This window comes from Dendrobates tinctorius, unplaced genomic scaffold, assembly GCF_039654945.1.
Source record: "Dendrobates tinctorius isolate UK_male_01 unplaced genomic scaffold, ASM3965494v1 ptg000126l, whole genome shotgun sequence".
In the NCBI taxonomy this organism is placed as follows: Eukaryota; Metazoa; Chordata; class Amphibia; order Anura; family Dendrobatidae; genus Dendrobates; species Dendrobates tinctorius.
The window spans coordinates 14,239,896-14,259,122 of NW_027361794.1; the positions used below are offsets into that span (position 1 = coordinate 14,239,896).

A 19,227-nucleotide genomic window follows, 5' to 3' on the forward strand; every position below is an offset into this window, starting at 1 on the left:
TCAACAACTGGGTCATCCATCACCTCCTCTTCAATGTCATGTGCACCTTCCTCTGTGTCACCGTGTATGGTGGTATAGTGTGCGGGAAGGGGCACCTGAGTCTCATCAGGGTCAGAATCTGGCTCTGTACACTGCGAGGACAATGTAGTGCTCTGAGTGAATGTACCAGCAGAATCATCCATCAGCGGCTGTGCATCAGTGCACTCCATGTCAGATTCATCTTGGCCTGTGTAATTCACCATTTGACTTGATAATCCAGGCATGGTATGTGAAAACAGCTCCATGGAGTAATCAGTAGTATGGCCTGCGTCATCCTTCAATCTTGGTTGGGGTGAAGGACACAAGGAAAGGTGTGGTTCATGAACATGAGCCTCCAATGACGACTCAGTGCTTTTACTTTTTACAACTGAAGAAGAGGAGGCGATAGAGCTGGAGGCTGAGTCAGCAATGCAAGACAAAACTTTTTCCTGATGCTCTGGCTTTAAAAGCGGTTTGCCAACTCCTAGAAAACTAAGCCTTCGAAGCCTTATGGAGCCAGACGATGACGCAGGCTCAACACCTCCTGCATTCGGTCCTATTTTGCTCTTGCCACTACCATCAGATCCACCACCAGCACCATCATTACCAGCTGCCAACCCCCGCCCAATTCCACGGCCTCTTCCACCAGCCTTCCTCATTTTTGGTAGAAATGTAGACAAAATCCAACAAACTATATAGTAATGTAAAACAAGGTACAAGGTGTCTATAGGACAGGGGAGATTTAGATTTTCTGCAGACACTTGTGGACACTGGACACTTGGATTGTGTGAGGCCCACTGAATATCAGAGCGCTATGTCACAGGCTCGATGCAGCAGGTGTGAAAAAAGTGACTACAGGATAAGGGAGATTTTGAATTTCTGCAGACACTTGTGGACACTTTTGGATTGTGTGAGGCCCACTGAATATCAGAGCGCTATGTCACAGGCTCGATGGCACAGGTGTGAAAAAAGTGACTACAGGATAAGGAAAATATTCAGGATTGAGAGTCCTCAGTAGTTGATACCTTTTACTGAGGACTCTCAATCCTGAATATTTTTCTATCCACTGGCTAACACGGTACAAAGATATACATCCTTCCTGTATCAAAATACAGGATAAGGGAGATTTTGAATTTCTGCAGACACTTGTGGACACTGGACACTTTTGGATTGTGTGAGGCCCACTGAATATCAGAGCGCTATGTCACAGGCTCGATGCAGCAGGTGTGAAAAAAGTGACTACAGGATAAGGGAGATTTTGAATTTCTGCAGACACTTGTAGACACTGGACACTTTTGGATTGTGTGAGGCCCACTGAATATCAGAGCGCTATGTCACAGGCTCGATGGCACAGGTGTGAAAAAAGTGACTACAGGATAAGGGAGATTTTGAATTTCTGCAGACACTTGTGGACACTGGACACTTGGATTGTGTGAGGCCCACTGAATATCAGATCGCTATGTCACAGGCTCGATGCAGCAGGTGTGAAAAAGTGACTACAGGATAAGGGAGATTTTGAATTTCTGCAGACACTTGTGGACACTGGACACTTTTGGATTGTGTGAGGCCCACTGAATATCAGAGCGCTATGTCACAGGCTCGATGGCACAGGTGTGAAAAAAGTGACTACAGGATAAGGGAGATTTTGAATTTCTGCAGACACTTGTGGACACTGGACACTTTTGGATTGTGTGAGGCCCACTGAATATCAGAGCGCTATGTCACAGGCTCGATGGCACAGGTGTGAAAAAGTGAATTGTAGAATTGGGCAGAATAGGAATCTCCCTAGAGTGTAGGTCTGTAAGAACGGAACAAGTCCTCCACTTATCCTTCCACAGTGACACACAGATAGCTTCACTGTGGCTGTGATAACAGCCGTTACACGGTACTGTGTGAGGAGCGTACACCGCTGTATGGTGTGAATAAATGCACGCTCAGTACCTCAGCAGGACAAAAAAAAAATTGTGATTGCTTTTAAAAAAGCAGTTTGCAGAGCAGTGGGGAAACAGCAATGCAGCTGTCAGGAAGCCTTAGAAGGCAGCCTAACAACCAACACCGCTGATCCACCACAATATAGCCTCCCCTTGCACTGCACACACAGTGACTGGTGTGTTGCACAGGCAAAATCGCTAGCAGCAGAAGCAGTTTTTTTTTCTTCTTCCCTGCCTAACGCTCTCCCTACAGAATCAGCAACCTCTCCCTATGCTAAGATCGGCAGAAGTAAGATGGCGGTCGGCGTGCACGCCCTTTTATAACCCCTGTGACGCCCACCAAAGCAAGCCAATCACTTGCATGCCCTTCTGAAAGATGGTGGTGACCCCTGCCTATGTCATCACGTTGCCTACAGTGTCCGTGGATCCTGATTGGCTGAAAAAGCGCTAAACAAACTTTTGAAACGCGACTTTGGCGCGTAAGTCGCCGACCTCGTGGCCGACCTCATCCTAGGGTCGGGTTTCGTTTCATGAAACCCGACTTTTGAAATTGTTCGACCCGTTTCGCTCAACTCTACACAGCACATTAAATTTGCCTATGTAAAAGCCTTTTCCTTCCTGGTTTCGTCCAATCAACTGACTCATTCTGTTGCATGCACGCCACTCAGTATATGAAGGAAATATGAGTTCTTTTTGGAATCCTGGGGAAATCTTACTCAGGGTTACCATTAATTATAAGTCTTCACAGTAGAGGGGAGGTAACGGCTTACCCTTGATCAGAAGGGTTTTATTTAAGCTTCTTTTCATCACACAGAAACACTTCTCTTCATGCAATGCTTCATCAACATATATGAAAGTCTCTTCACAGATAACTTCTCTTCTTACACAGTGTCTTAACCTAACCAGAACTGTTCCTTGCTCATGCAGTGAGGTGGGGGGAGGGGATTATTCTGGTGCTGCAGCTCTCTCACTTCTATCTTGAGGTAATAAAGATGCTCCAGGTTGACCTGACTGCTTCTATGATTACAGCAATCACTTCCCAGGTAGAACTGGTCTATATTGCTTGTCTGATTTCAGTCTGACAGGAGACTCTAACACATACTTTCCTCTTTGATGTCCAGGACAAAATTTCCCAGTATTCCCTGGGGCTGAGGCTAACCTCTCCCTGTCTGTTATAACCATTTTAACCCCTATAGTTGCTCTCTGTCGCACTCTTCCCTCATAATTTAAAGTCGTCCCCGACATTCGCCTTCTTTCTAGTTGGTCTAACCAACTCCAAGGAGCTATTCTCCCTCCTTTAAGTGTCCTTTTGGAAGAGACAGTGAAAGTCATGTCCCACTATGTACATGTTAAACATTGTTCATTTCGCATTCAATTTGAAAACATTGACAACAACCTTATCCTAACTAACTCTTGTTTGTAGATCTCCTGAAAGAAATAAAACAACTTAAACAATCAGCATCTCTTCAGCTGGAGCTTTTCGTCTGTCTTCAACCAGCTAAGGCTAACTAGTCTCAAATACTTGTTTGATTCTTTGTTATTACAAACTATATTAGTTTAAGTTAAAGCAAATAGTATTCACTCATGTAAAGTCTTTTGTGAAGTACATCACTGGAAGATACCACTCAGGTTGGCTTACCTTATCCATAGGCAGTAATAACTGTTTCAATTTGGCAGCAATCCTTTGTACTCTACTCGGTTCACCTAGTGTATCATAGGTCAGCATCACCGGTCTTCTTACGTCTCAAGTCAAAGTCCTCATGTAGGGTCGTTCCTCTGATACTACCGATTCTTCTGTTACAGGGATTTCTTCCTCTTCATTCATTTCCAGTACTTCCTCCGATGCTCTTAGATCTACATCCATAGGTTCTTGTTCTTCTATTGGATCAACTGTTTCTGTATGATCTGGTGATTCCTCTAACCCTAGGTTCCTATCAATATCTTCGGAAACAGATCTGAAAGGAACCTCAGTTATATTCTTGGTACGAACTATGGAGCTTCAGGGCTTAGTTCACTTTTCCTGATGATGGTAATTTTCACTTCCTGTCGGTATGTGAAGTCCAAACATTTGATCTTCATCTGTACTTTGAAGGTCACTGTCCACCTCAGAAGCTTCAGTCTCTATGAGTGTCACGATCCATTCTTGGATCTGTGTCAGAGTCTGGACTCTCTTGCATAAACCTTTTTCCTTTCTGGGCCTCGGGGGTTAATATGGGTTTCCCCCCCGGTGGCCTCTGGTGTTACTACATGTTTAGTTAGTCAGCAAGTGGTGACTACTCCCACTTCCCTTTAGAAGGACACCTGGCGCTGCAGATCACTGTTGGTAATACTGGTCATTTGCTAACCAACCTTGGTGAAGACTGGACCTACCTGGTGCAGAGGGGGTTCAGCTTGTCTGGAGCAGTGGTGTTGCTGCTGGATGCTGATCGGGTGCCTTTCTCTGCTGCTTGGAGCATTGGCAGCAGATAAAGCTAAGTTTTGGTTTATATTTGCTTTAACCCCGTGGTGTCTGCTTTATATTTCCTTTTGTGTTAATGGTGCAGTTCACTTTATTCCCTGTCTCACCTCCTGGGGAGGGGGTTGGGGGTTTAGCTCAGGGCTAAACAGGAGATAGGGACAGGTCGGGGACTTGGGCCTCACTACCATCAAGTGTACCCCCAAGTTAAGGAAAGTCAGGGCACCTCCTTAGCCTGAGGGGAAGTTTAGGAGCTCAGGTTCCACGTCTCCTCTTTTCCTCCTACTGCCCCGTGACAATGAGTCTCAGTTGGTTTTAGTCAGTGTTGAGCCACTTTCGGGATGTCTTGTTGTGGTGGGAGGTAATCACAGGGTAGTAGCAAGTTCTGATGTACTATTCCTTTTTTGTTAAAATGAAAAGGTAAAGCTGGAAAGAAACAGCACAAATAGGGTCTTATCTTACAGCCAAGGGGTATAAGATATTATAAGTATACTCACCTGATAGGGTTGTGACAGTCACAAAATCTATAGAAGCATGTAAAGGCTGCAGAAGGACCACCAAGGAAATGCGATGCAATGAATGAGGAATATTGTGGTTCAAAATCCGCTCTGCCCAAGGATCCAAAAATGAGATCACACACGGAGGTGAAGCATGAATGCGGTTTATTTGTCAACGTGTTTCAAGGTTTCTAAATCTCTTCATCAGGACCAAACCACAATGTTCATTGTGATTTGGTCCTGATGAAAAGACTTGGAGACCGTAAAACATGTTGACAAATAAACCACATATTGCAGATTCTTTTATCAAATTAAGAAGAAGCAGGGGGTTGTCTATCATTCGGAGGGAGCTTTTTGTACTAACATACGTTTTACACTTGTATTTGTCACGTCTGCATAATAATATTACATTCATATATTATATCACACGCATATGCACTTGTCACTTTATATCTATTTGATATCAACATGTTTTTCACATATGTATATCTTCATATCTGACTACTTATATTCCTATCAGATTTTGGTTGGGCATTCACACCTTGGCATTACATGTATAATTATATGTACTGTATGTTGGTTGAGATATATCCTTAGCTCGACATCTTCATGAACATTGTTACAATTTTAGGAGTCTAAATTAAAAGAGGGTTTTATCATTATTCATCTCTCATTTTTAATGCTAATCTCCTGCTTTAACACATTTTGCATGTCTGCAGTATTGTTTGATGCCACTTTTTTCATAACTAGAGATTATTTGCATTTGTGTGTATGTATGTTCATGTATATATGTTGATGTATATGTGCACATGTGTGTATGTGCTTCATACTTCTGCACTTTGCAGGCACACATGTATTCTGTTTTTTGAAAAAAAAAATTTGGTACTCACATATTGGTGCTTTGGTTTCATTTTATTTTATTTTTTTTTTATTTGTGACTCTTTTTTAGTGTTTTTTTAATTTTTATTGCTTTTTTCCCGCTGCGGTCACTTTATGTTTTTAATAAAATCATGTCCTTGTTCACATTTGTCTTTGATGTCAGGTTTATTATTCATTCACATTTGTCCTTTATTTCTTTATTTTTTATTCTTTTACTTTTCTCTTTTTTATTTTTTGAAATATTTTTATTTATGTTTATTCATTATTATTTTTCTATTCCCTTTTTAATTTTAACATAAGTCCTTCACAAACCGGCCTCACTGACGACTTAATTCTAAAAATGCAAAGAAAAAAATAAATTAAAAGCATTAAAAATGAAGACAAACATTCAAAAACCAGCTAAAAACATGGTCACTGAAGAACTCTAAAAAGGAGAACTATTCGCAGAGTAGAGCATGAGAACAAGCATGTTTAATAATAAATTTTAATGATCTTAAATGCAGAAAAAAAATTCAATTACACCAGAAAAAAGGGCACAAAGCTATTGTGGTCATCAAGACCAAAGTGTGTAATAGTGTTACATTTATAGATCCAATTGGTTTATTTTCTATGGGGTTAAGGTCAGGCGAGTTTGCAGGCCAATCAAGCACAGTGATACTGTTGTTTGTAAACCAGGTATTGGTACTTTTGGCAGTGTGGACAGGTGCCAAGTCCTGCTGGAGAATTAAATTTCCATCTCCAAAAAGCTTGTCAGCAGAAGAAAGTATGAAATGCTCTATTTCCAGGTAAACGACTGCACTGACTTTGGTTTTAATAAAACACAGTGGACCTACACCAGCAGATGACATGGCTCCCCAAACCATCACTGATTGTGGAAACTTCACACTAGAACTCAAGCAGCTTGGATTGTGGCCTCTCTACTCTTCCTCCAGACTCTGGGACCTTGATTTTCAAATGAAATGCAAAATTTACTTTCATTTGAAAACAACACCTTGGACCACTGAGCAACAATCCAGTTCTTTTTCTTATTGGCCCAGGTAAGACACTATTGCTCATGAGTGGGTTGACACAAGGAATGCGACACTTGTAGCCCATGTCCTGGATACGTCCGTGGTGTCTCTTGAAGCAATGACTCCAGCAGCAGTCCACTCCTTGTGAATCTCCTCCACATTTTTGAATGGCCTTTTCTTAACAATCCTTTCAAAGCAGTAGTTATCCAGATTGGTTGTGCACCTTTTTAAATCACACTTTTCCTTCCACTCAACTTTCCTTTATTATGCTTGGATGCAGCACTCTGTGAACAACCAGCTTCTTTAGCAATGACCTTTTGTGGCTTACCCTTCTTGCGAAGTGTCAATGACTGCTTTCTGGACATCTGTCAAGTCAGCAGTCTTCCCCATGATTGTGGAGCCTACTGAAACAGACTAATTGACCTTTGTAAATGCTTAGGAAGCCTTTGCAGATGTTTTTGCTAATTATTCTAATTTACTGAGATAATGACTTTTGGGTTTTCATTAGCTGTAAGCCATAATCATCAACATAAACTGAAATTAACACTTGAAATAGATCACTCTGTTTGTTATTACTCTATATATGTTTAAACTTTTTGTATTGAAGAACTAAAATAAATTAACTTTTAGATGATGCTCTAATTCTGTGAGAAGCACCTGTATGTTCCAAAGACTGATTTGTCCTTTCGGTCTCACCATTGGTTTTAGGGTGGCAAGCAGAGGAAAATCCCAAATTTATTGCAAAAAGCTCTCCAGAAATTGGAAACAATTGCACTCCCCTATCAGACACAATGTTAAGAGGAATTCCATGCAATTTCACAACATGACAAATAACTTGGAGAGTGTCTCAGCATTAGGTAACCCTGACAAAGGAACAAAATGAGCCTGTTTACTGACACCATCCAAATAACAATCTTCCCACCAAACAGGCATAGACTTTAGTGAGTACTAGTGATGGGCGAGCACTAAAATGCTCGGGTGCTCATTGTTCGAGTAGAGCAAATTGTAATACTCATGTACTCGGACAGAACAATGAGCCCAATGTAAGTCTATGGGAGACCTGAGCATTTTTACCGCAATCCCCCCGGGGGGTCCTTTTAAAGTCTAAAAACGTCTGAAAATGCTCATATGACACGGGGACATCATGGGGATCGCCCCTGGAAGCATTCCTGACTCCTAGTTCACATCTTTAAGGAATGTTTTCAGAATTTCATGCCATTTTTACCGATGCACCAAAAAACATACCAAAACGAAACCAAAATGGATTTTGCTTGGAAATATGTTACGGTACATACTTTCCAGGTTAATGACTTGTATATAAGGCAAAATAAATAACCTCAGACCAAAATGTTCCTCCCACACTTGGGCTATGTTCAGATGCCATGCTTTTTAAGCGTTTTTCAAATTTAACATTGCTTTCAACCAAAACAGATGCATTCACTGGGAAATGTAATTGTAACATTTAACAACCCTAGCTGGCCATGTGGTGTGTGACACATAAGAAGACACATCTTGTTTCATTTATGAAGGAGGGACTCTTACAGTCACAGAGCCTATTTTTACAGGGGCATCAGGCAGCATTAATCTGCTTAAAGGGCCATTATTAAACAGTGGGGTCTCCTAAACTGTTATAGCCCATGCAGTGAGTGGCTGGGTTGCCATTAATTGCAACGCACCCCAATACCCCTTTCACAGGATGTCCATGATGGTTTCCATAAAAAATGGTGCATTGACTGCAAGGTCTGCCCTGCTACCAAGTCATATGCACCTCAATAGCCCCAATCCCCCTTGGAAGAAACATGGAGGAGGGCCTCTTAACAAAAAATGTCCCATTCAAAAGGATCGTGTCTCCGTGTCTCCTAGACTTGTATTGCCCATACTCTAAGTGTGTTGGCTGGCAAACAAGTTCCCCTCTGTGGTACACCTCAACCCCTTCCATAACAAGTATTTTACATCCAGCAAAACCACCCATCCTTGTTCGTGTGACAACTCCTGGAGTGGACCCTCTGGGCAGTGATACCAACCCACCCTGGGAGCTGACTTAGTGAGGACCACCCCCTATACAGGGAGTGTCAGAGGCAGGCCCAGGGGAATAAAGTACTATGACTGCTGGAACCAGGTGGCTGATTCGAAGGAGGCATGAGAGACCATGTTTAGCAGGGTGAAGATGGGGGCACGCAGGGTACAGGAATATGTAAAGCATGTAATCAGGCACGCTGGGTACAGAAGTGCGTACAGCGTGTACACAGGGGCACGCAGGGTACAGGATGGTGCAGGACGTGTAATGGGAAGCATGCCTGGGTACAAGACAGAGCAGAGCACGTACTGGGAAGCACGTCTGGGTACAAGACAGAGCAGAGCTCGTGCTGGGAAGCATGCCAGAGTACAAGGTAGTGGACCTGAGTACAGAGAGCCACCATGCAGGCACCAAGAAGGCCTAGCAAGGAAGCAAAAGCGATAGTCAGGCGCTGCATACAGGAAGAGGCGTCCTGATATAGGGAATGCGCGCCGTGACTCCGGTCAGGTCCTCCTGGACCATAGAGACGTCAGAGTCAGTGCGGGCAAAGTCAGAGCTGCGGGTTGTGCACAAGCGCGTCGGATGGAAACTGGTACCAGGCGCGCAGCCGCAGAGTCAATAGCACACGGCACGTGCGCTCACCCTACGGGACCTCAGCGCCAGATGCGAGACCGGAAGTGAAGAAGTCAGGCGGCATGCATCAGCTGCGGAGGTACACAGTGAGAGCTGTGTAACAGTTCGGAATTCGACACTGGCTGTAGCATCACGGAACACGTTAACCCTGTTGATCTAGTGGGGGTGGATGATAAGACGTGGAGGACGGCCTGATTTAAAACTATGCCCAATTTAAAGGAGCCAGTCTCCTAGAATTGGAATGCCCATACACTAAGTGTATGGGCTGGCAAACATTTCCCCCTGGGGGTACATATCAACAGTGTGTAAATTTTTTTTTAGGGGCATCATAAACACCTTGCAAAACTGTAACGTGGTTTTCTACACAGTTGCTGCTGGGAAGGCGCAGGTTTTTATTAAAAATATGGCGGACGAAACATTGGATGAAGTGATCGGGAAAAGGGGCATGGTGATGACAGGAATGGGAACGGATATGATTAATAACAGCAGTGGCTATGGGAGGTATGAGATCCAGGATACAGCCTACAATGATTCGTCATTTTGCCACCATCAATTACCAGAATGGGTTTCATGCCCGTCAGAAGATCGGTGTAACAGATGCGTGTGTGAGACTCGGCCTAAGAAATGCCCATCCAAAATATCTTGCCAAAGACGCACGTGTCTGCATAAAGGGTAAAGTGCAACATGTTCGTGAGATGCTGAATTAGAGAAAGCAGATCACTGTTGGAGTAAAACCAAACAAACTGATGGATGCTCGTGAAAAACTAAGTTGAAAGAGAAGTGCAACATACGTAACTATAAACACACTCGTTGCACAAGCTTCTTCATCTTCACCTATACATATTTCCAATAATATCCAAATGTCCCAGTCGAAAATTATTTGTCCTAGTGTAACGAGCACTGTTAAAGAAATGCCACTAAACATACATAACCACGACCCTTGAAAACATCAGATTTTCTCTTTACAAGATATGGATGATGATGATACTGATGCCGACTTTGAAATTTACCACATCCACACCAAGAAAATGAAGATCACAGCTGCAAAAAATGTGCAAAAAAGGCCGTGAATGTCTGGAAAATCATTTTCTCTAGGGCAAAGTTTCCCTCTTACTAAAGTGGTACCGAATGATGCATACACAGCTCTCATGTCTACTCAGCGTGAGATGATTGAAAGATGATGTATTCTTATTTATCCATGTCCACTTTTTGAAAGCGAGCAGAAAAGAAGGATGATATAGCATTCTGTAATGCTGTAGATAAGCCCCCGATATAATCTGAAAGATAAGAAAAAAGAGTTATATTATACTCACCAGGGGGGCGGTCTGGGTCCGGTCCAGGTCCGATGGGTGTCACGGTCCGGTCCGGCACCTCCCATCTTCATACGATGCTGTCTTCTTCTTTCCTTCTCGTTGTGGCTCCTGTGCAGGCCCACTGCTCTGCCCTGTTGACGGCAGAGCAGAATCCTGCAGCAGAATCCTGCAGTGCGCAGGCGACGGGAGAGGTCTGGCGCCTGCGCACTGCAGGACTCTGCTGTGCACTCAACAGGGCAGAGCAGTTCCCCTGCACCGGAGCCACGACGGGAAGGAAAGAAGAGGACGGCATCGGTTTTGTTTTGCCTTGTTTTTCTGGATTTCTGCCATTCCCTGCTGGGGTGAGCTGAATTCCTTTTTGCTCTGTCTTCAGAAAATACCTGAGTACTGATATAGTCTTTTTGAAGCCTAGCGTCTTCAGGGCTTTTGTATCCATGCTGACGTGTCACCTCACCATTCTTGGCGCCTCCCCCTTTTTTTTTTTTTTTTCTAATGTGTATATATACCCCTGCAATGAACTTCTGTAACATGCCCTGATGAAGTGAGCTGGGACTGGCTCAGGAAACGCGTTGGCAATAAAGATACCTTGGATTCTACCACAGCAGCGCAGTCTCTTATTGTACTACCAGCCTTCTCTTTGTACCAAGTCCTTGGACCTCGTGCAGACTGCTGCAGCTGTTTTATGCGATTATAGGTGTTGTGACTCTCACAACCCTATCAGGTGAGCCTAACACTTGCTGTGCACTCATCTACTTTCCATACAGACCTACGCATTGGAAGCGCCCTGTCTCCCCCTTTTCTTTTCACAAATTAAAGACAATGAAAGAACATGTTGAACAAGAAAAGGCCCTGAGACAAACAGCTGAACACAGAGTGGATGAGCTGGAGAAGGAAGTCTCTGAGCTCATAGGTCATCTGTCAATGTGGCAAAGTGTGAATAAGGCCTTAAGAGATGTGGAAGTGCTCAGAGAAGCAGTAAGAGTTCTGCAGGAGGAGAAGTTGGTGGTTGAAGACATACAGCGGCCATGCCCGAGTGATAACAAGTTGGAGCTGCAAATGCCTATCTTAGCGAGAAGCCTTGAAGAGTGTAAAACTGAGGAAGAGTGTGCGCTAAGAAAGGAACAAGACAATCACCCGGTCGGGGCAGAAGTCTTGATGAGAAGGTCCGTGGCAAAGCGGGAGCCGTTGGCCCATGGAAAAATTGAGACTTCGCTCTTCAAGTGCGTGATAGAGGTACCCGAAGAGGCGCGAGACACATGTACCAGTGAGGATGTGCATGAGACCTTTAAAAAGGCAGTCAAAGCATGAAGTGTGACTGGGCGCCTGAGACTCAGGAGTTGGTCATACTGTCGACTAGGGAAGTCACAGTGAAGTGGGTGGCTGTCTTGAGGGATATGCATCTTCAATGCCTCCGCACAAAACAGAAACAGATGATTATGTTGAGGAATAAGGAAGTCACTCGACGTCTGGAGCTTGCAAGGGAAGCTCAAAATCGGCTGGGCTTTGTTGAAGACGCCGTTCTGGTACCCAGAAATTTGGTGGGGAAAGTCATCGGAAGATTTGGGAAAGTGATGCAGGAGATTGTGAATAGATCCGGTGTGAAAAGACTGAGGATTCCGGCTGATGATGAGGCCCAAGTCGTGGGTGAAGATGGGATGGTTCCATTCCTTGTTGTCAGATCCAAGGAGAATCTTAAGAATATCCTGATTCTCCTGGGGTATCGCGTGGCTTACCTAAAGGAAATCCAACAGCTAAGACGTGAGAGGGAGCAGATCAATAAAGAGCTGCAGGAAATGGGAAACAGACGGCCACCACCAAAAAGATTACAGAAAGAGGCCTGATGAAAGAGGTAGAAGTAGTGTCACCTCAGTTATCTCAGGGCTGAGTGAATTAGGCGGGAGACGCGGTAGTGGATGTAGTGACAAAGGGTCGGACTCATAGCAACCAGTAGGCTTGACTGGACGTGGGTCTCATGACCGCAACAAAGGTGGGAGGCGACCATGGAAAGGTCGCATGAAGGGGCACACTTGGAAAGTGGATTGACTAAAAAGGGTCTGGCGATACAGACAGATTGCGACTCAAGGGAGGAAGCTCAAGGCAACATACTGACCGCTGGGAGCGGGGGAGGCCTAACAAATGTATGATGCTGAATGACACCAAAACAGACTGAGAAGGTCCTCTCGACTTGTAGGTCAAGGTGACATCGGTACCCGGTCTCGTCGACCCTGGTGTGTGACAAATGTTCAATCCCACAAGTTGAACAGGGGGTGTATGTGATGCAGTGACCCGTTACAGCTAGGGGGTGCTGTGTTAGGAATCTGGTTTCTACCATGCCTATGCAGGAATCCAGATTCTCACATCTATCTCCGGAGGCTGTCTTTTGTTCCATCTTCTGAGCATGCTCACGGGACGAGCTCCCATTGGAGTTCGGGAGTCAGGTGCTCAGGTCCCGCTCCGGATCCTATTGGCTCCTTTTGGAGACCTGGAGATTTCCGGCAGGTCCCACTTGCTATAAAAAGTGCGCATGACCGTTCTGCCATGCGCTAGTATTTTCATACTTGCTGCTGTGTGTATGGTGATGGGTGCTTGGACTGGTGACTGACTTATTAAGAAGCCCTCTGATAATACAATTGTGTGAGTGTTTGGGTTCAGCCAGTAGCAGCGCTAGTGCCAGTGCGCTTATGCTCCATCCTTCTCAGCAGCTAGCATCCTGCATCGCGCTTGCGATATTGCGGTGCCATCCCTGCGGCAGTTTACGCCGCGCTGCGTTGCAGTCCTGCCGGGCGTTCGCAGTTGCGACCCCACGCACCTTATTTTAGAGAAAACAAAAAGCAAAAAACACAAATATCCTGAACTAAAAGTAAAAAATATACTGCAAATAATGCATAAAGGTAATAATAATAATAAGGGTATTTAGTAAACATAATTTTGATCAAAATAATGTACAAGCCATCCCGTCACGTCACGGCAACCCTTGTGGGACAGTCCCTACTCTAGTATTTAAAACCTTTTCACTTGCCAAGTGACGTGAATGTGAATAAGGGTCGAGCGGCTGAACCACTAGTAACAGCTTAGGCCAGACTGGATGGCTTTCCCAGCTCAGAAAGAGGGCGGTCACACCCATATATGCACTGAATGCACATTATTTTGATCAAAATTATGTTTACTAAATACCCTTATTATTATTATTATTACCTTTATGCATTATTTGCAGTATATTTTTTACTTTTAGTTCAGGATATTTGTGTTTTTTGCTTTTTGTTTTCTCTGGTTAATGGTCATGTGTTAATATGCAATTACATTGTGCATACACATTAACTTTTCTCAGTTCAGATTTGTTTTTTTATTCATTTCATTGTGCATTCAGTGCATATATGGGTGTACATTATTTTGATCAAAATTATGTTTACTAAATACCCTTATTATTATTATTATTACCTTTATGCATTATTTGCAGTATATTTTTTACTTTTAGTTCAGGATATTTGTGTTTTTTGCTTTTTGTTTTCTCTGGTTAATGGTCATGTGTTAATATGCACTTACATTGTGCATACACATTAACTTACTTTTCTCAGTTCAGATTTGTTTTTTTATTCATTTCATTGTGCATTCAGTGCATATATGGGTGTACATTATTTTGATCAAAATTATGTTTACTAAATACCCTTATTATTATTATTATTACCTTTATGCATTATTTGCAGTATATTTTTTACTTTTAGTTCAGGATATTTGTGTTTTTTGCTTTTTGTTTTCTCTGGTTAATGGTCATGTGTTAATATGCACTTACATTGTGCATACACATTAACTTACTTTTCTCAGTTCAGATTTGTTTTTTTATTGTTTTTTTTTTTTTTTTTGCACCTTATTTTAGGTAGGTCTAGACAGAGTAGTCCTGACGTCTAAGGCTACTCGTGTGACCTTTAATACCGTGTCTGTATCGCTGGGGTCTGTGACCTAGAACAGACTCAGCGTTTTTGTGTATGCTTATGCCTGCAGCTCTGTGAACTTAAGAGCTTGCTTCAGTGCACTGGGTGCTGTTAAACCCTGTGCACATTACCGCCATAGTGCTCTGCCTCTCTTAGCAGCGGTTTTTCCATCCACCGCACGGTGGACCCCGAGTGGCGAAGGCACTTTATTTTTATTTAGTGTCTTCCACCACTCCTAACACGCTGTATGTGCTCCACAGGATATGCATGTAGGCGTTTCCTTGATTGTGATGGTGAAACAGTGACCGTCGTGATTGTAAATGGCCGGTATGTATCGCAGAGGTCCTCTGCGCTGTAAGTCCAAAAATGATGTTGTTGTGCTGGGACTTGTAGTTCCATGAGCTTATTTACCTATAAGGGGGGCTTATAGGGCTACTCGGAGAGCTGGGCGGGATCAGCTAGCCACCCATACTCCGTCCACATATGGGGATGGTTTCAGATATATGTGACTGAGGTCTGGTCACATGGCAGAGTGTGTGAACCTGAGTGGTCAGAGTGCAAGGTCCTGGAAGGCCTGTGTGTCGGAAACTGTCAACTTCCTGAAGAGCACATGGTGAGGCCCTGGACCTGGAAGGCCGTGTGTTGGGAGGTCCTGGGAGTAGGATCAGATCCCTGAATAGCACCCGGTGAGGCCTGTGTGTTGGACAGTCCCGGGGGGACGGATGTCCTTAATAGCACCCGCAGAGGCCATGTGTGAGCAGAGTCTGTAACGGCGTTGGGGGGAGCTACCAACCATCTGAGGGTCTGGACTGTCAGGAGTGCCCTGGTAACAAGGACAGTGATCCCAGCAAGGCTACTTCCCCGGGAGAGAGAATTGACAAGGAGTCGGAGTCTGGAGCAGGAGCTCCTGTAAGATACCTCCACAGAACGTTAATGAATTGTTTGGCGTGCGGTCGCCCACGGTCGCTGGACAGAGAGGTCCAGTGTGTTTAGAGACTGCAAGTTAAAGCCATATGTTGAAATGTTATTGACGGTGGTAGGCCTGTGACAGGCAACAGGGTCTACCGTATGGTTTATGTTGTGTAAAATAAACCTCATAGACTGTTTTTGTGACCAAAACCGTGCCTGTCTACGTTAATCTCGTGCCCTACAAGTGTCCCCCAATACACTCAGTAGGCTCTGCCGTACAGCACTTACCTACCCGGTCTCATGTGAGGTTGTTATATCATGTGTGCCCTGCGCCTAATCAGCACTTCCATTACTATCGCCATCTTCTGACAAATTAACATCAAGAAGTCTGAGAGCAAACGCAGCCCTGGCTTCCTGTTGATGTTCAATACGTCCGAAGGTAGGGACAGTGAAGCTGTATCTGGTTGGGCACATCGTTCGTGTGATGTAACATGCCAAGAAGGTCACGAAAAACCACCCTCTGTGATCTCTGGAGTGAATTACACGACTGGCCAACGATCAACGGAGAAGGCCGCAGGCTGTTTTCACTAACAGGCCAGTTATCAGAAAACTAACACATAGAATATGTGTATATCCCCTCATAAGATCACCGCTAACTGCACGATAACCTCAGACTACTCGCTGCTACCAATAGTCATTTTTTCAGGCTGACTAGAGGCCTGGTTCTTGTACTGGTAGTGTATGACTTCGAGGCGCAGTTACAGAAAAAAAGGAACAGAACTATTACAATTTATATTTCATTCAAAGGGGGGCAGTGTTTATGAAAAATATACAAAAGATTTTACACAGGGCACAAAACAATACAGCATATAAAATTACAGAAAATAACAAGAGAACTTACTAAGCCACTTGCACAGACGAGACAACTTAGCTAAAGACGAGCGCTTCATTTTTGGCCATTTAGTAAACGGGATTCCTGCATTCATGAGGTGTATCTCTCTACAGGAACACAGATCATAATTCAGCTTGATCTTTTATCATCCTGTGAGTTCCACCCACACACTCCCCATGATGACCCTTGGTTGTGGTCGGTCCTCTGCACTTCAGGATTTTATGAAATCCCAACTTCTGTGAAAAACTTCACTCCTCATGATCACAGAAGTTCGAGATTGTTGCCAAATTTTCCATTGGGATTTTGCTGTTCCATAGATAAACATTGCATAGCGGTAATCAGTTAACTGGCTACTGTGAATTTGTGGCTCATAGGCAGGGTTACAGTTATGAAACATTATGGGTCTTCTTTACTTGTTAGCCCTCATGCTGAAAATATATGTCTCATTAAAATTGGATTTATACTAATTCCAATATTCCACATTTTCTTTTTCAAATTCCAATATTTCATGTTTTCTTTCGTAGACATATTATAGTAACAAATGTATCTAGTGTAAATGTAAAATATTTCTCTTGAAGGGATGTTTTTCCTACAGACAAAGGGTTTCCTCCACTTCGGTGTCTATGTGTCAACATATCTCTATTGTTGTCTAAAAAGACCTTTTGTCTAATTAGCTGTCCTTTCTGTATCTCAATCTTTCTAACAAAAGGCATCGTCTTATAGTTATCTGGGACTTCATGCATTTTACTAAGATGGTTCACATCTAAGAGACTGAAGCCTGTCAGCTATTGCATGGTGCTGGACTCTGTGTGACAGGAAAAAGGAGGGTGGGTGGATGTTAATGACTTCAGAAATTTTTTCTATTTTCTATGATGCCTATTTTGTATAACATAAGTACATATGAACATTTCCTTCATTAACAACTTGAAAAGGGCTTCTCCCTTTTGTAAATTTTTAGGTGTATAACAAAATTCCATTTGTGTTTAAAATATTTCTGAACAGGAAAAAGGCTACTCCCCTGTGTGGGTTTTCTTGTGCTTAAGCATAGCTGATTTCTGGTTAAAACATTTGCCACATTCTGAACATGAAACAGGCTTCTCCCCTGTGTGAGTTCTCTGGTGCTTAACCAAAGCGGATTTATGGTTAAAACATTTCCCACATTCTGAACATGAAAAAGGCTTCTCCCCTGTGTGAATTCTCTGGTGCTTAACCAAATCTGATTTCTGAATAAAATATTTCCCACATTCTGAACATGAAAAAGGCTTCTCCCCTGTGTGAATTCTCTGGTGCTTAACCAAATCTGATTTCTGGATAAAATATTTACCACATTCTGAACAGGAAAAAGGTTTCTCCCCTGTGTGGATCCTTTGGTGGTAAACCAAAAGTGATTTCTGGTTAAAACATTTGCCGCATTCTGAACATGAAAACGGCTTCTCCACTGTGTGGATTCTCTGATGCTTAACAAAAGCTGATCTATGGTTAAAACATTTCCCACATTCTGAACATGAAAAAGGCTTCTCCCCTGTGTGAATTCTCTGGTGCTTAACCAAATCTGATTTCTGGATAAAATATTTCCCACATTCTGAACAGGAAAAAGGCTTCTCCCCTGTGTGAGTTCTTTGGTGTATAAGAAGATTCCATTTCTGGTTAAAATATTTCCCACATTCTGTACAGGAAAAAGGCTTCTCTTCAGTGTGGATTTTCTGGTGCTTAACCAAAGTTGATTTTGCGTTAAAACATTTACCACATTCTGAACAGGAAAAAGGCTTCTCCCCTGTGTGAGTTCTGTGGTGCTTAACGAAAACTGATTTACGGATAAAACACTTCTCACATTCTGAACATGAAAAAGGCTTCTCCCCTGTGTGGGTTCTCTGGTGCCTGAACAAATCTGATTTATGGTTAAAACATTTACCACATTCTGAACAGGAAAAAGGCTTCTCCCCTGTGTGGGTTCTCTGGTGCGTAACCAAATCTGATTTCTGGTTAAAACATTTCCCACATTCTGAACAGGAAAAAGGCTTCTCCCCTGTGTGGGTTCTCTGGTGCTTAACCAAATCTGACTTCCGCTTAAAACACTTCCCACATTCTGAACAGGAAAAAGGCTTCTCCCCTGTGTGAGTTCTCTGGTGACTAACCAAAGCTGATTTATGCTTAAAATGTTTCCCACATTCTGAACATGAGAATTGCTTCTCCCCTGTGTGAGTTCTTAGGTGTATAACAAGATTCAGTTTCTGTTGAAAACATTTCCCACACTTGGGACAAGAAAATCTATTTCCATATTCTGATAGTAAAAATGGCTTATTTGCTTTAGGGGCAGTTTGTTTTTCAATACTTATTTTGTGACTTTGATTTTCCTTGGCAGTCGGTAATGAATCAGAAGACAGGACCTGTTTCAAAGGATCAGATGGTCGATCTTTGCTGTGAAGGGATGATGATATATCTGGAGTAATGGCATTTTCTTTAATTGTATCCTGTGGGATCTCAAGATCATCTGATTTAAAAATTGAAGATGTCAGCTGTCCCCCTGATCTCCTGGTACTGTCATCTGCTAAGAATAAAACTGATCATTATTTTTAGATAAAAAAAATACTTGAATTTTATATTTTTTTAACATTTCTACTTAACTGCAAGTTATGTACAAACATTGAATCATTCAATAAGACAATTACAGTTCACAGTCTAACAGAAAACCTCATAGGATGAACCAGTAGAGCGTGGTGTTCAACTGCTTGTTCATTCGGCCT

At 43.1% G+C, this 19,227-nt stretch overlaps 3 protein-coding genes across 4 annotated transcripts in view; 1 reads left to right on the forward strand and 2 right to left on the reverse strand.

Annotated features, from left to right (window-relative positions):
• Nucleotides 1-19,227, reverse strand: part of LOC141047339 (uncharacterized) — a 944,519-nt gene that overhangs the window by 760,929 nt on the left and 164,363 nt on the right.
• The window catches only part of LOC141047296 (uncharacterized), a 206,374-nt gene that overhangs the window by 80,456 nt on the left and 106,691 nt on the right, over nucleotides 1-19,227 (forward strand).
• The window catches only part of LOC141047292 (uncharacterized), a 39,498-nt gene continuing 36,640 nt past the window's right edge, over nucleotides 16,370-19,227 (reverse strand). Inside the window, exon 6 of one of the 2 annotated variants that reach the window (XM_073542343.1) lies at nucleotides 16,370-19,031. In XM_073542343.1, coding sequence (XP_073398444.1) covers nucleotides 17,494-19,031 — 1,538 coding nt within the window. In that variant the 3' untranslated portion in view covers nucleotides 16,370-17,493. The remainder of the gene's footprint in view (nucleotides 19,032-19,227) is intronic. The other variant, XM_073542342.1, reaches the window with a different exon arrangement.